We start from the raw sequence: 16,522 nt of genomic DNA, 5'->3' as shown, positions 1-16,522 counted from the left end.
ATGATTCCTATACTTGAAAGACTAATAAATTATATCTCAAAGTATTAGAGGAGGAACCTCCACACTCACTTCCCTCCAAGGCCCCAAGGGATCCTTCCATATCCGGCACAAGTTCACCTGTACCTCCACACACATCATCTATTGCATCCGCTGCACCCGATGTGGCCTCCTCTATATTGGTGAGACAGGCCGCTTACTTGCGGAACGCTTCAGAGAACACCTCTGGGACGCCCGGACCGACCAACCCAACCACCCCGTGGCTCAACACTTTAACTCTCCCTCCCACTCCACCGAGGACATGCAGGTCCTTGGACTCCTCCACCGGCAGAACATAACAACACGACGGCTGGAGGAGGAGCACCTCATCTTCCGCCAGGGAACCCTCCAACCACAAGGTATGAATTCAGATTTCTCCAGTTTCCTCATTTCCCCTCCCCCCACCTTGTCTCAGTTGGTTCCCTCAACTCAGCACCGCCCTCCTAACCTGCAATCTCCTTACTGACCCCTCCGCCCCCACCCCACTCCGGCCTATCACCCTCACCTTGACCTCCTTCCACCTATCCCACCTCCATCGCCCCTCCCCCTAGTCCCTCCTCCCTACCTTTTATCTTAGCCTGCTTGGCTCTCTCTCTTATTCCTGATGAAGGGCTTATGCTCGAAACGTCGAATTCTCTATTCCTGAGATGCTGCCTGACCTGCTGTGCTTTGACCAGCAACACATTTGCAGCTGTGATCTCCAGCATCTGCAGACCTCATTTTTTACTTGATGAGGAAAAAGAACTAGTTGAGGAACCCAAAAGAGATCCATGCTCCCGTGTTAGCCTTCCCTTCCCTGGATAAATTTCCTGAAGAAGGGCTCATGCCCGAAACGTCGATTCTCCTGCTCCTTGGATGCTGCCTGACCTGCTGCGCTTTTCCAGCAAGACATTTTCAGCGCTGATCTCCAGCATCTGCAGCCCTCTCTTTCTCCTCCTACTCTAGATAAACCTTTCCACCTCTTTGCTACCCGTGGATAAGGGGGGGACGGCTTTGGGAGTATTAACCCAGGGGAGGAACGAAACAGCCAGTGGCGTCTCTTTCGAAGCTATTGGATCCCGTATCCCGGGGGGGGGGGGGGGGGGTGGGGTGGCCTGAGTGTGTGCGAGGCTGTGGCTGCCACTGCGCTGTTGGTGGAGGAAAGCAGAAAGCTGACATTTGGGGGAGCCCTAATAGTAAGCACCCCACACCAAGTGAGAACGATCCTGAACCACAACGCTGGGCGATGGTTGACAGACTCCCGGGTTCTGAAATATGAGGCAATATTAATAGAAAAGGATGATCTCGTGTTGGTCACGGACAGTTGTTTAAATCCAGCTGCCTCTCTTTGGAAAGGGGAAGGGGAATCTCCTCAGAATCCAGGGCACGACTGCCTTGACATTATAGAATACCAAACTATGGTCCGCATGGACCTGAGAGATGTTCCACTTGGTGCAGGGGCTAGACTTTTTATAGACGGATCACCCCGGGTGACTGAAGGGAAAAGACCTAATGGGTATGCCGTCGTAGATGGGATGGAAGGTAGTGTGGTGGAGGCAGGAAAGTGGCCAAGTGGGTGGTCAGCTCAGACCTGCTAACTCTACGCATTGGAAAGAACCCTTAGGGAGTTAGAAAATAAAGAGGGAACAGTATACACTGACTCTAAATATGCCTTGGGTGTTGTGCACACTTTCAGAACGATATGGCAGGAAAGGGGACTGACCAACAGCTGGGGGAAGGAATTAGCACATGGGGAGTTGATTAAACGGGTCTTGGAGTCCCCGTTACTCCCCCTGAGGAATAGCGGTAGTGCATGTAAACGGTCATCAGAAAGGAAATGGACCAGACGTTAGGGGGAATAGATGAAGTGGCTAGGGAAAGCCGCCCTGAACCCACAAGGAGTGGTGATCCATTCCCTGATACCTACTGTCCCCGGTCCTCGGGAAGCTCCTACATTTACTGAAAGACAGGAAAAAAAATTGAAAGATTTAGAGGCGGCAAAAACAACAGATGGACGTTGGATGTTACCTGATGGGAGGGAAATGTTGAACAGAATGATGATGCGAGAGATTATGGCTGTCCCACACCAAGGCAGCCATTGGGGAATACAAGCGATGTGTGATTTAGTTCTTAGGGAATATGGATATAAAGGAATATATACAATTGCTCAACAAATATGTGAGGGATGTATAATATGCAGAAAGGGAAATAAGAATGTCTTGAGATAACAGACCCCGGGAGGAGGAGACCCGGGATTGAGACCCTTCCAGAGTATACAAGTAGATTATACTGAACCACCCAGGGGAGGGAGACTAAAATATATGCTGGTCACAGTAGATCATCTATCCGGTTGGGTTGAGGCGTACCCCCTAGCTACTGCCACTGCGAGTGGGGGGTCTAAAACAATATTGGAGCACATCATTCCCCGATATGGGCTAGTACACCGTATAGATTCCGACCAAGGAACTCGTTTTACCTCTAAAGTGTTACAGGGGGTAATGAAAGGGTTGGGAATTTCCTGGGAGTTCCATACTTCCCGCCATCATCGGGAAGGGTTGAGAGAATGAACCAAACATTCAAACAACAGCTCCCTCAATTGATAATAGAAACCAGACTCCCTTGGACCTAACGTTTACCTGTATCTCTCTTGCGCGTACGAAACAGCCCCAAGGAAAGATTTGGGACTATCCCCCTATGAAGTCTTGAAATGTGTTGCTGGAAAAGCGCAGCAGGTCAGGCAGTATCCAAGGAGCAGGAGAATCGACATTTCGGGCATAAGCCCTTCATCAGGAATGAGGAGAGGGTGCCAAGCAGGCTAAGATAAAAGGTAGGGAGGAGGGACTTGGGGGAGGGGTGATGGAGATGTGATAGGTGGAAGGAGGTCAAGGTGAGGGTGATAGGCCAGAGAGGGGGCGAGGGCGGAGAGGTCAGGAAGAAGATTGCAGGTTAGGAAGGCGGTGCTGAGTTCGAGGGTTGGGACTGAGACAAGGTGGGGGGAGGGGAAATGAGGAAACTGGAGAAATCTGAGTTCATCCCTTGTGGTTGGAGGGTTCCCAGGTGGAAGATGAGGCGCTCTTCCTCCAGCCGTTGTGTTATTATGTTCTGGCGATGGAGGAGTCCAAGGACCTGCATGTCCTTGGTGGAGTGGGAGGGGGAGTCGAAGTGTTGAGCCATGGGGTGGTTGGGTTGGTTGGTCCAGGTGTCCCTGAGGTGTTCTCTGAAACGTTCCGCAAGTAGGCGGCCTGTCTCCCCAATATAGAGGAGGCAATATTGGATTACCTTATCTGGGAACGAATGGAGAATTGAGCTGAAAAGGATTCCTGAAGAAGGGCTCATGCCCGAAACGTCGATTCTCCTGCCCCTTGGATGCTGCCTGACCTGCTGTGCTTTTCCAGCAACACATTTTCAGCTCTGATCTCCAGCATCTGCAGTCCTCTCTTTCTCCACGAATGGGAGAATTGCCAATTCCTGAAACTAAAGATTTGTTCTTGAAGAACTGTATACTGGGCTTGTCCTCCTCTCTGTCTTTCCTCGGGAAACAGGGTTTATTGGCACAGACTCCACCCCTAGAATTCGCCGTTCATCCCATCCAGCCGGGAGATTGGGTCTGAGTAAAATCATGGACAGAGACTAAATTACAGCCGGACTGGGAAGGGCCGTACCAGGCTCTTTTATCTATCGAAACAGCAATAAGGACGACGGAGAAAGGCTGGACTCACCACACTCGGATCAAAGGGCCAGTGGACTCTCCAGTTGAGGAAGAAGTCTGGACAGCCGAATCAATGCAAGACCCGCTGAAACTCAGGCTAAAGAGACTTTGAATAACTGATTATACAGTGGCGACGCGAGTGCGGGATTATTTCTGTAGGATTGTATATTAAGTCTTTTTGTGCTTCAGCATGATGTTTAAAGTACTGGGACTGTTTAGAGTTATGATGCTAGCCCTCTTAGTATTGGGATTTTGTCAAATATCATTTTAAAATGTGTTATTAATGGTTCCTGAGTCTGATAATCCACAAGTAATAGACGCTGATGCATGCAGCTTAGTCAATTGTGGGGATGTAGATAATCAGAGAGAGTACCGCAGTTCAGAGATACATCTTAGGTCCTATGGGGCTGGCCTTGGGGATGGTACTTGGTATAATGGTCTCGTCACAGTACACCGGGCCCCCTTCCGACCAGCTTTTTTTTTAAAGATATTTTTATTAGAAATTTAATATTTTGACAGATTTACAAAAATAAACAGAACTTTCAAGCACAGCGACCAGCTTTTTTATGTCCCGATAAAATGTGTAACCCAATATACCTGACGATAAAGAAAACCACATGGCATGAAGCAATTCGGGGGGGCACCTATGAGATACAATTAAATGAAACATTTGGGATAAAAATGAAAACAAAGGGGAAGGATTTCGCGGGCTGTTGTTTTCGAATTAGCGTAGGACAGGGAAAACGGGCAAAACTACCGGATAATAAGGTACAACCTTTTACCCCCCCCGATGACCCTAAAGTAGTAAAAGTTACAGAGGTAAAGGACTTGAAACAGACCATCGAAATAGAAACTGGGTACGGGGATGTAAACGCCTGGGTTGAATGGGTGAAGTATACTGTAAAAAGTCTGAACAAAAGCAATTGCTTATGCACGTGCCTCTGGTAGGCCAGTGGCCCAGGTGGTTCCCTTTCCCGGGTGGAAGCGAGACAGGCAGGGCATGAAACGTATGACAGCCCTGTATCAAGATGAGACTGTGTGGACTGATAGGAATTGTACCTTCCTATCTCTGATGTTCCCTCCCTTGGAGAAGAAAGATTCAAAAGCTCCCCCCGCGTTTTCAGCCGCAGTCGGAAATCACACGTCGTGTGTGCGTAGACGAGGTACAAGTCGGTCTGGAGATTTGGGGGAGCTGAAATTGTGTACAAAGATTAAAAATGTTACCAACATGGAGAAAGGAGGGAACTACTCAGCACTGCAGGTTCCCCGAGCGGACCTGTGGTGGTACTGTGGAGGGAAAATGTTGAGACCCACCCTACCTCCGGATTGGAGAGGGATATGTGCAATTGTACAATTGGCAATCCCATTTGAGAAGGGAAAGATAGTGGGGAAAAAGGGAAGGGGTAAGAGATCACTGTTTGACACTTCTTTCGATGACAGGATTTATCTCGATTCAGTAGGAGCCCCGAGGGGGGGTACCCGATGAGTTCAAGGCTCGTAACCAGACTGCAGCAGGCTTTGAGTCAGCTCTCTTTGGTGGGTAACAATTTATAAAAATGTAGATTGGATAAATTACATTTTCTATAATCAACGGCGATTTATAAATTATACAAGAGATGCGGTTAAAGGAATATCAGAACAGCTTGATGCGACAAGTAGGATGGCATGGGAAAACAGAATGGCCCTTGATATGATTTTAGCGGAAAAAGGGGTGTGTGTGTGTGATGTTAGGAGGAAGCTGTTGTACCTTTATTCCTAATAACACTGCACCTGATCGTTCAATTACTCGGGCCTTAAGGGGGCGACGACCTTAGCAGAGGAACTGGCTGAGAATTCAGGAGTGGACACATCTCTCACGGGATGGCTTGAATCCCGGTTTGGAAGGTGGAAGGGGGTGGTAGTTTCCATTCCTACTTCCCTGATAGTAGTAGTTGGGGTATTGGAGGCCATTGGCTGTTGTATCATACCCTGTATACAAGGGCTCTCCCAAAGACTGATTGAGACAGCCTTAATGAAACAGATGCCCCTAAAATGGAATCAGGCAGAGGAACTTTATCGACTAAATAATGAGGAGATGAGTGAGACCAGGATGGATGAAATCTCCGGAATGATGCTTGCGAATTTTGGGGTCGATGCTTAAAAGAAAAATGCAGAAGATAACGAATGGTAATTAAAGAAAAAGGGGGAAATTGTGGGATAGAGGTAAAGAAGTGGCACGGTGGCACAGTGGTTAGCACTGCTGACTCACAGCACCAGAGACCCGGGTTCAATTCCCGACTCAGGCGACAGACTGTGTGGAGTTTGCATGTTCTCCCTGTGTCTGCGTGGGTTTCCTCCGGGTGCTCCGGTTTTCTCCCACAGTCCAAAGATGTGCGGGTCAGGTGAATTGGCCATGCTAAATTGCCCGTAGTGTTAGGTAAGGGGTAAATGTAGGGGTATGGGTGGGTTGCGCTTCGGCGGGTCGGTGTGGACTTGTTGGGCCGAAGGGCCTGTTTCCACACTGTAAGTAATCTAATCTAAAAAAAAAGTGTCACTTCTGCAATTATAATTACTTATGCAAGGTAAATGAGCTCACACCAGCGTGTAGTTGTTTCAGCCAAGGGCTGAGTCAACAAGAATGAAAACTATGTGGAGGAAATATGTAATAGTTTTTGTATTAGCTGAAACGTGCATACAGGAATGAGACGTGCCTGTGAACATTGGGAGATGTTACAGACAAATAGATCGGGTGCTGTGAGGGTGTAGGTTAAGCCAGATGAGCCTGTACCAGCAGTAGGTATAAGCAAAAACATAAAAAACAAACCCCCATTAAAAGGTTATAAGGATCAATATGGATAGGGAAAGGGAGGAAATGTTACAAATGGGGGAAATAGATGGTGGTGAAGAAGGATATACCTAACAATGGGCCGCAGCAGGATGTGGTGAAATGGCTGAGTACTTTGTTATGCACACGGCCGGGTAAGGCAGGAGGTAAACCATAGTAATGGGCACCGGGTTTGCAGTAGTGAATCCTATATAAGATATGTACTTGCTAAACTCTGGGTGTCTATGTTAGGCACCACGCATGCAAGTGTATAATAAACATACTGACTGCTTCAGATCTTGTCTCGGACTGAAGTTATTGAAGTGATTGAGCTACGTTTCTCATAATTGGGGGTTAAGCCAGATATGCCTGTACAAACCGTGGTTATAGGCATCTATTTCCCACTCCTGCTAATATGAAAACAAACCGCAATCAGGAGGTCATAAGGCTACAGCGCTCTTACAGCGACTCCTAGTTGTCAGCTTGTAGGACCCTAAGCGTTGACGAGTCGAATGGATGAAGCATGAGAGGAAAAACAGATGGCAGTGAAGAAGGTATGCATAGCAATAAGACCACAGAGGGAGGTGGTCAAACGGCCTTGTGAGGCCAGAGATAAACATCATGTCATGGACAGGGCCGGATGAGTTCAGAGATAAACCAGCGTAGTGGGCATCCGGCTTGGAGTAGTGGGAAATGTGGGATATAGGTAAATTAGTGTCACTTCTGCAATTATAATTGCTTATACAAAGTAAATGAGCTCACACCAGTGTGTAACTGTTACAGCCAAGAGCTGAGTCAACAAGAATGGAAACTATGTGGAGGAAATGCATAATTGTTTTTTTGTATTAGCTAAAAATGTACGCAAGAAAGAAAGGGGACGGCAAAACAATGGTAGATATTACAGGCGACTAGTTAAGATGCTGTGAGGGGAGGGAGTTAAGCTCGCTATGCCTGTACAAACAGTAGGTATAAACATCTGTTGCCCACTTTTACAGAAACACAGGAACAAACCCCAGTTAAATGGGGCTTAACGATAAGATGCTGTGAGGAAAGGAACAGATGGAGGGAGTAGATAATGGTAAGGAAAGGACGTGCCTAACAATGACCCACAGCGGGATGAGGTCAAACAGCCTTGTGAGGCTAGAAATAAGCATTTTGTCACAGACCAGGCCGGATAAGACAAGAGATAAACAGGAGTAATGGGTACCGGTCTTGGGGAAGGGGAGGATGTAAACAGGGGAGGAGCAGTGAAATAAAAGAAATATAGGAACCAAATTATATAAATATTGAGTATTCGTTGAATTCGGTGTGTGTGTCCCTTGCCTTGTACACAGACAGTGGACATCACACCCTCTCGCAAGAGACACCACTGATTCGGATTTTGTCTCGGACTGTAATGATTGAAGTGCGCGAGCTCAGTGTGTCACGGAAATGTAAACGGGGGGGGGAGCAATGGGAGGAGGGAAGGGAAACCAACTACAAAAGCTCGGCGTGTGAGGGGCGTAACAGACGCTAACACGGCCCCGGACTGAGACGATGGGAGCGAGTGGGCGGGCGGGCGACGTGTGGCTCCTCACACGTCCCAGAGTTGCCTCCTGCGGGGCATTGTGGGTCAACCCACGGCACATGGGCGGCAGCCATTCAAGATGGCGGCTTACCACTGCCCGCCAACGCCACCCGCTCGCGGGGCAAGGAGGGGGGGGATGGGCTGGCCCAACCAGCCAAGCCCAAGACCCACGGATCATATAAAGGATATATAATAATGTCATCCCCATTTCTCCTGGGGGGGGAGGGGGGGCCATGGAGACACGTGACTGTCCCTGTCTGCCCCCCACCACATGGTGGAGATGGCATGAGGTGGGAAAGCACGTGACCTGGCCACGTGGCCTCCCCCCTCTCTGAGACGGTTGGGAGCCACGTGAGCTACAGCGAGTGGGCGGGGCGGGGAAGGGATGAGTGAGGGAGTGCGTGGGCGGGGTTTGCCTCGTCGCCCCGCCCCCTTTTATCCCGCGTCACATTGGCGGTCTCCGTGGAGACAAGCTGCGCGCGACCCACCCATTACCTCAGCAGGCCCACCCCCCCCGGGGGGGATGGTCGCTATGGAGACGAGGGGCGTGGCCGCTAACGCGTGATGATCACGTGTAAACCAGGCGGCTGACCCCAGCCGTCTCCATGGAGACGGCGTTATTTTAAAAAGAATCTGGTTTACCTGGAAGCACTCGGTTCCAGTGGGCGGGCGGTATCCATGGTGACGGAGTGGGCGGACCGGGCAGGGCGGTCTCCATGGGGACGGGCGGGCACGTGACCCTCGACCCAGGGCGCTCAGGCCTGGAGGGCAGTGTCCGGACGCACGCGCCCCCGTACCTGGGCGGTGAACGTAGCGACGGGTGGGCGGGGCCGGTGAGCACGTGACGCTGTGACTGGAGCGGCATACGTGGAGACGGGAGGGCGGGGCCTCTAAGCACGTGACCCCGGTATTTGCGGGCGGTCTCCGTGGGGACGGGTGGGCGGGGTCTGTAAGCAACGTGACCTCGGTACCTGGGGACGGTCTCCGTGGAGACGGGTGGGCGGAGCATGCGAACCCAGGACCTGCGGGCAATTTGCGTGGTGACGGTGGGGCGGGGTCTGGAAGCGCACGTGACTCAGTACCTGAGCGGTCTCCGTGGAGACGCGTGGGCGGGGTTTGTAAGCAACGTGACCCCGTACCTGGGCGGTGCACGTAGTGAAGGGTGCGCAGGGTCTGAGCACGTGATCCAGGAACCTGGGCGGTGCACGTAACGACGGGTGGGCGGGTTCTGCAAGCGCACGTGACTCAGCACCTGAGCGGTCTCCGTGGCGACGGGTGGGCGGGGTCTGCAAGCGCACGTGACACAGTACCTGAGGGGTCTGCGTGGAAACCGGAGGGCGGGGTCGCTCAGAGCACGTGACTCTACTTGAGTGGTCTCCGCGTCGCCGGGTGGGCGGGGTCTACAAGCGCACGTGACTCAGTGCCGGCGCGGTCGACGTGTGGAGACCGGAGGGCAGGGTCTCTGCAAGCGCACGTGACTCTACCTGAGCGGTCTCCGTGGCGACGAGAGGGCGGGGGCACAGAGCACGTGACTCAATACCTGGGGACGGTCTCCGTGCGGGGACAGGGTAGGCGGGGTCTCAGAGCACGTGACTCAGTACCTGAGCGGTCACCGTGGTGAAGGGGAGGGCGGGGTCTCTGTGACACGTGACTCTGTACACGAGCGGTCTCCGTGGAGAAGGGTGGGCGGGATCTCAGAGCACGTGACTCAGTACCTGAGCGGTCTCTGTGGGGTGGGCGGGGTCTCTGTGTGACACGTGACCCCGGTACCTGAGCGGTCTCCGTGTGGTGATGGGGGTGGGCGGGGTCTCTGTGTGACACGTGACCCCAGTACCTGAGCGGTCTCCGTGTGGTGACGGGGGTGGGCGGGGTCACTGAGAGCACGTGACTCAGTACCTGAGCGGTCTCCGTGTGGAGACGGGGGTGGGCGGAGTCACTGAGAGCACGTGACTCAGTACCTGAGCGGTCTCCGTGTGGAGACGGGGGTGGGCGGAGTCACTGAGAGCACGTGACTCAGTACCTGAGCGGTCTCCGTGTGGAGACGGGGGTGGGCGGGGTCACTGAGAGCACGTGACCCCAGTACCTGAGCGGTCTCCGTGGTGGGCGGGGTCTCTGTGTGACACGTGACCCCGGTACCTGTCCCATTGGGTGTGGTGGGGGTGTGAGGGCGGGGCCCCAGGTGAGTGCCCGGATCGAGTCTCCCTGAGCCCGCGCCATGGCCTCGGGCCCCCCTGCTCCCCCGGCTCCCCCTCCCCCGGGTCACCCCCAGCCCCAGCCCCAGCCCCAGGCCCCGGGCGGCCTCAGCTCCTCCGCCTCCAAGACCAAGACCAAGAAGAAGCACTTCGTCTCCCAGAAGGTGTCGGTGTTCAGGGCCGGGAGCCCCCTGGTCAGCGTCCTCATGTGGGGGGTCAACCACTCGGTAAGGAGGGGGGGGGTCAGGGGTCAGGGCCGGGAGCCCCCTGGTCAGCGTCCTCATGTGGGGGGTCAACCACTCGGTAAGGAGGGGGGGGTCAGGGGTCAGGGCCGGCAGCCCCCTGGTCAGCGTCCTCATGTGGGGGGTCAACCACTCGGTAAGGAGGGGGGTGGTCAGGGGTCAGGGCCGGGAGCCCCCTGGTCAGCGTCCTCATGTGGGGGGTCAACCACTCGGTAAGGAGGGGGGGGGTCAGGGGTCAGGGCCGGGAGCCCCCTGGTCAGCGTCCTCATGTGGGGGGTCAACCACTCGGTAAGGAGGGGGGGGGTCAGGGGTCAGGGCCGGCAGCCCCCTGGTCAGCGTCCTCATGTGGGGGGTCAACCACTCGGTAAGGAGGGGGGGGGTCAGGGGTCAGGGCCGGGAGCCCCCTGGTCAGCGTCCTCATGTGGGGGGTCAACCACTCGGTAAGGAGGGGGGGGGTCAGGGGTCAGGGCCGGCAGCCCCCTGGTCAGCGTCCTCATGTGGGGGGTCAACCACTCGGTAAGGAGGGGGGGGTCAGGGGTCAGGGCCGGCAGCCCCCTGGTCAGCGTCCTCATGTGGGGGGTCAACCACTCGGTAAGGAGGGGGGGGGTCAGGGGTCAGGGCCGGGAGCCCCCTGGTCAGCGTCCTCATGTGGGGGGTCAACCACTCGGTAAGGAGGGGGGGGGTCAGGGGTCAGGGCCGGCAGCCCCCTGGTCAGCGTCCTCATGTGGGGGGTCAACCACTCGGTAAGGAGGGGGGGGGTCAGGGGTCAGGGCCGGCAGCCCCCTGGTCAGCGTCCTCATGTGGGGGGTCAACCACTCGGTAAGGAGGGGGGGGTCATGGGTCAGGGCCGGCAGCCCCCTGGTCAGCGTCCTCATGTGGGGGGTCAACCACTCGGTAAGGAGGGGGGGGTCAGGGGTCAGGGCCGGGAGCCCCCTGGTCAGCGTCCTCATGTGGGGGGTCAACCACTCGGTAAGGAGGGAGGGGTCAGGGGTCAGGGCCGGCAGCCCCCTGGTCAGCGTCCTCATGTGGGGGGTCAACCACTCGGTAAGGAGGGGGGGGTCAGGGGTCAGGGCCGGCAGCCCCCTGGTCAGCGTCCTCATGTGGGGGGTCAACCACTCGGTAAGGAGGGGGGGGGTCAGGGGTCAGGGCCGGGAGCCCCCTGGTCAGCGTCCTCATGTGGGGGGTCAACCACTCGGTAAGGAGGGGGGGGGTCAGGGGTCAGGGCCGGCAGCCCCCTGGTCAGCGTCCTCATGTGGGGGGTCAACCACTCGGTAAGGAGGGGGGGGTCAGGGGTCAGGGCCGGCAGCCCCCTGGTCAGCGTCCTCATGTGGGGGGTCAACCACTCGGTAAGGAGGGGGGGGTCAGGGGTCAGGGCCGGCAGCCCCCTGGTCAGCGTCCTCATGTGGGGGGTCAACCACTCGGTAAGGGGGGGGGGTCAGGGGTCAGGGCCGGGAGCCCCCTGGTCAGCGTCCTCATGTGGGGGGTCAACCACTCGGTAAGGAGGGGGGGGTCAGGGGTCAGGGCCGGCAGCCCCCTGGTCAGCGTCCTCATGTGGGGGGTCAACCACTCGGTAAGGGGGGGGGGTCAGGGGTCAGGGCCGGGAGCCCCCTGGTCAGCGTCCTCATGTGGGGGGTCAACCACTCGGTAAGGGGGGGGGTCAGGGGTCAGGGCCGGGAGCCCCCTGGTCAGCGTCCTCATGTGGGGGGTCAACCACTCGGTAAGGAGGGGGGGGGTCAGGGGTCAGGGCCGGCAGCCCCCTGGTCAGCGTCCTCATGTGGGGGGTCAACCACTCGGTAAGGAGGGGGGTCAGGGCCGGGAGCCCCCTGGTCAGCGTCCTCATGTGGGGGGTCAACCACTCGGTAAGGAGGGGGGTCAGGGGTCAGGGCCGGGAGCCCCCTGGTCAGCGTCCTCATGTGGGGGGTCAACCACTCGGTAAGGAGGGGGGAGTCAGGGGTCAGGGCCGGGAGCCCCCTGGTCAGCGTCCTCATGTGGGGGGTCAACCACTCGGTAAGGAGGGGGGTCAGGGCCGGGAGCCCCCTGGTCAGCGTCCTCATGTGGGAGGCCAACCACTCGGTAAGGATGGGGGATCCGGGGTCAACCAATCAGTAAGGTGGGGTCAGGGCCGGAACCCCGTGGTCAGCGTCTTCATGTGGGGGATCAACCACTCAGTAAGGAGGGGGGTCAGGGGTCAACCAATCGGTAAGGAGTGGGGTTCGGGAGTAAGGGGTCAGCCTTTTGGTCACTGTCTTCATATTTTGGGGTGGGGGGGGAGGAGGTGGAAGAGTCCTGCACCCTGTTACTGGGGGGGTTAGGGATGGTGAGAGTTGGGGAGGTTGGGTGAGGGAACAGCTCCCTACTCAGTTTTTCATGGGGAGAGGTGGGACAGAGAGTGTGGGAGGGGGTCGACCCCTGACTGGGCTGAGGGGGTTACTGGGGTGGGGGGAGACAGTGTGATCGGGGTGTCCACCCCATTCTGGGGTATTAACCCCTCGGGGAGATGCCCGCAGGGTGGGGGCATGAAGGACAGTCACTCCGTGGGGCTGGCGGGAATGGGGTGAGTGAGGGGCCGTGGTTAGGAGGAGGTCAGCCATTCAGGGTGGGCGCGGGTAGTGGGCTCGCAGGGCGGGATTGGGTTGTGGGAGGGTCAGGGAGGAGGGAGCGGGTATTGGACGTGTTCAGGTGTAGTGGCATGTGAGACGGAGAGCAGAAAGGGGGCACATCGGGCCGGGCTGAGGAGGGAGTGTGCGAACGACGTGAGGCCGGTGGGTGACTGTTTTAGAGATGAAGGGGTTCTGGCAGGTTAGAATTGGATTGGGGGTGGGGGGGTGAGGTGATGCGCGACCAGGAGTTGCCGCTGCTGAAGTACCTGAGCGTGGGGAGAGCTCGTGAGAAGGAGGTTAGGGTGTGAAGGGGTGTCAGTAGAAAGATGTCAAGAGGAAGGTAGAGCAGAAGTTTACAACGCCCTCACCCTCTCCCTGTCTAATTGCAACATGGCCTCTCTGCTCTGGTATGCAGTTACTCCAGCGATAGGTTATCGTGTCCTACACGTTTCCTTGTTTTAGCTGCAGACTGACCTTCTGCGATCTATGTACTAGTTCACCCAGATCCCTCTGCGGCTCAGAATCCTGCATTTCGATTCAATGCACTCTTTACATTTTTCAAAAATTCCTTTCCTGCGCTACACCGGCTTGGCCCCCTGTTAATCCCTGACCCTTGGGTCGGAATCACTGCTTCGTTTCCCACCCAGCTTGGGGTCGTGCTCAGATTTAGTGACTGTTCTTGGCTTCCAGCCGGCTCCGTCTGTAAGAGGTGCTGCGTTTTTGGTGGGACAGTTCAGGGCAGGGTTTGTCCTCCTCACGCCAAGGTCCTAGGGAGTGTTGCTGAATAAAGAGACCTCGGGGTGTAGGTTCCTGGTTCCTTGATAGTGGACTCACAGGTAGACGGTGATGTAGGAGGCATTTGGTATGTTCTTATTGGTCAGTGCATTGAGTTCAGAAGTTGGGAGGGTCACGTTGCGGCTGTACAGGACATGGGTTAGGGGCCCCTGTTGGAATATTGTGTTCAATCCCGGTCTCCCTGCTACAGGAAGGATGTTGTGGAAGGGTTCGGAAAAGATGGACAAGGATGTTGCGGGGTTTGAGCTACAGGGAGAGGCTGGACAGGCTGGGGCTGTTTTCCCTGGAGCGTCGGAGGCTGAGGGGGTGACCTTATAGAGGTTTATAACATCACGAGGGACGTCGATTGGATAAATAGCCGTGGTCTTTTCCCTGGGGTGCGGGTGTCCAGAACTAGAGGGGCATAAGTTTGAGGCGAGAGGGGTAAGGCTGAACAGGGACCTGAGGGGCAACTTTTTCCCCCCAGAGGGTGGTGTGTGGGTGGGAGGAGCTGCCAGAGGAAGTGGGTGGGGGCCGGTACAATGACAGCATTTAAAAGGTGGGTGGGGGGACAGGAACAGGAAGGGTTTAGAGGGAGATGGGGCCAAGTGCTGGGGGAATGGGGACCGGATTAGGTTAGGGCTATCTGGGCCAGCACGGACGGGTCGGGCCGAAGGGTCTGTTAACGTGTATCATTTTGGGGTCTCCGTACCAGAGGGAGGATGTTATGGTGACTGTGCCCCAGCTGTCATTTCCTGATGAGAGATGTGGCCGGTGGGTTCTTGCTTTGTCTCGTTCTGAGTCCGGATCCTGCTGAATCTAGGGAATTTTTGGGAAGTGAGAGGCAGTCCAGGGGCTGGGGTGATGTCTGTGGGGACCCTGCACACTCCGACAGTGCTCAGCACCGTGACTCCCCCTCATTCCTCAGTTCCTCACTCAATTCTAGTTTCCCCCCAAAAAAAAAACGCTTAAGGTTTCGGACAATGAAAAGAGCAGGAGTAGGCCATTCTGCCCTTTAGGTCCTGCTGCGTGGGGGGGGGGGATGTCCAGAACTAAAGGGCATAGTGTGTGTGTGTGAGAGTGAGAGAGAGAGAGAGAGAGAGTTAGACCTCCCCAGATACAGGAGTGTGTGTGTGTGTGTGTGTGTGCGCGTGCGCGCGTACATCATGTGCACTGAATAACTGCCCTTCAGAGTGGACATTACTCCCTGGTCATTGTCGGTGAGAGGGGGAGGCCAATCCCAGGCAGGCGCTGGGATAAGTCTGGGGAGGAAAGGGTATGTGGCAGGGATGGGGAGGGAGGTTGGATCTCAGTGGGAGAGGTGTGTAGAGGGAGGGTTGGGACGGCTGTGCGTCTGTATGTTGGCCACTGCACTGCAGGCAAAGTGCTTGAGGCTTTGGGGTGTCCTTCAGAGTGACACACTTAACCTTCCTCTCTCTCTCTGTCTGCCTCCGTCAGATCAATGAACTCAACCACGTCCCGGTGCCTGTGATGCTCCTCCCCGATGACTTCAAAGCCAACAGCAAAATCAAAGTCATTAATCACCTCTTCAACAAGTGAGCGTGCCGCGTGAGGTCCCCTCCCGTCACCGTGCGTGGGTGGGACACACCCCCCCACCCCTCCCGGGGCTCCCCATTGCAAGCCCCAGCCAGCCTGCTGGTGTTTTGTGTATACAGCAGGGTGTGGTCGCCTTCTAGTGAAATCCCACACAGCCGGGCGTGAGGAAACCGCGCCTGACTCTCACCAGCCAGGGGGAGGGGAGTCAGACCCGTTTTGAGACGCTGGGGAGAGGGGGAGGCAAGGGGAATCGCAGGGCTCAGAGAGTTGGGGTCCAGGCGGCAGGCTGTGAGATTTCCAGCCCCCTGCCATACCTAGCTTCAAGCGAGGGAGAGCTGAAGTCTGCTGAGAGGAGACGTCCGCTAAAGTGCTAATGCATTTGGGTGGAGGGTGGGTGCAGGGAGACTAATCGGGTCGATGTTTCCAAGGGCTAGGATGAGCTGAATGGTCTCCACTTGTTCTGCTTTATCGCGCGCTCGCTCGCTCTCACATACTCATCTCTTGCGTTCTTCCTCCCTCACACGCTCTCATTTCTGGCATGGTGGCACAGGAACAGGCAGGTTAGGGTGGGATTGGCCGTGCTAAATTGTCCCCGTAGTGCCCAGGGATGTGCAGGTTAGGGTGGGATTGGCCGTGCTAAATTGTCCCCGTAGTGCCCAGGGATGTATAGGTTAGGGTGGATTGGCCGTGCTAAATTGTCCCCTGGTGCCCAGGGATGTACAGGTTAGGGTGGGATTGGCTGTGCTAAATTGTTCCCGTAGTGCCCAGGGATGTGCAGGTTCAGGTGGGATTGGCCGTGCTAAATTGTCCTGTAGTGCCCAGGGAGTTGCAGGTGAGGGTGGGATTGGCCGTGCTAAATTGTCCCCGTAGTGCCCAGGGATGTACAGGTTAGGGTGGGATTGGCCGTGCTAAATTGTCCCGTAGTGCCCAGGGATGTACAGGTTAGGGTGGGATTGGCCGTGCTCAATTGTCCCCGTAGTGCCCAGGGATGTGCAGGTTAGGGTGGGATTGGCGGTGGGACATGCTGGGATACAGGGATGTTGAAGAGAGTGGGTCGGGATTG

The 16,522-nt window shown here is 55.7% G+C and overlaps 1 protein-coding gene across 3 annotated transcripts in view; it reads left to right on the top strand.

The window, feature by feature from the left end:
* The first annotated feature begins 9,537 nt into the window (after window positions 1-9,537).
* LOC132808959 (phosphatidylinositol 5-phosphate 4-kinase type-2 gamma-like) overlaps window positions 9,538-16,522 on the top strand; it is a 32,739-nt gene continuing 25,754 nt past the window's right edge. Inside the window, exons 1-2 of one of the 3 annotated variants that reach the window (XM_060822352.1) lie at window positions 9,538-9,662; window positions 15,361-15,458. In XM_060822352.1, coding sequence (XP_060678335.1) covers window positions 15,394-15,458 — 65 coding nt within the window. In that variant the 5' untranslated portion in view covers window positions 9,538-9,662; window positions 15,361-15,393. Of the gene's footprint in view, window positions 9,663-10,227; window positions 10,514-12,476; window positions 12,536-15,360; window positions 15,459-16,522 lie in introns of those variants that run through there. The other 2 variants (XM_060822350.1, XM_060822351.1) reach the window with 2 other exon arrangements.

Source organism: Hemiscyllium ocellatum (genome assembly GCF_020745735.1).
Source record: "Hemiscyllium ocellatum isolate sHemOce1 chromosome X unlocalized genomic scaffold, sHemOce1.pat.X.cur. SUPER_X_unloc_3, whole genome shotgun sequence".
In the NCBI taxonomy this organism is placed as follows: domain Eukaryota; kingdom Metazoa; phylum Chordata; class Chondrichthyes; order Orectolobiformes; family Hemiscylliidae; genus Hemiscyllium; species Hemiscyllium ocellatum.
This window is presented reverse-complemented; position numbering and strand designations above follow the sequence as displayed.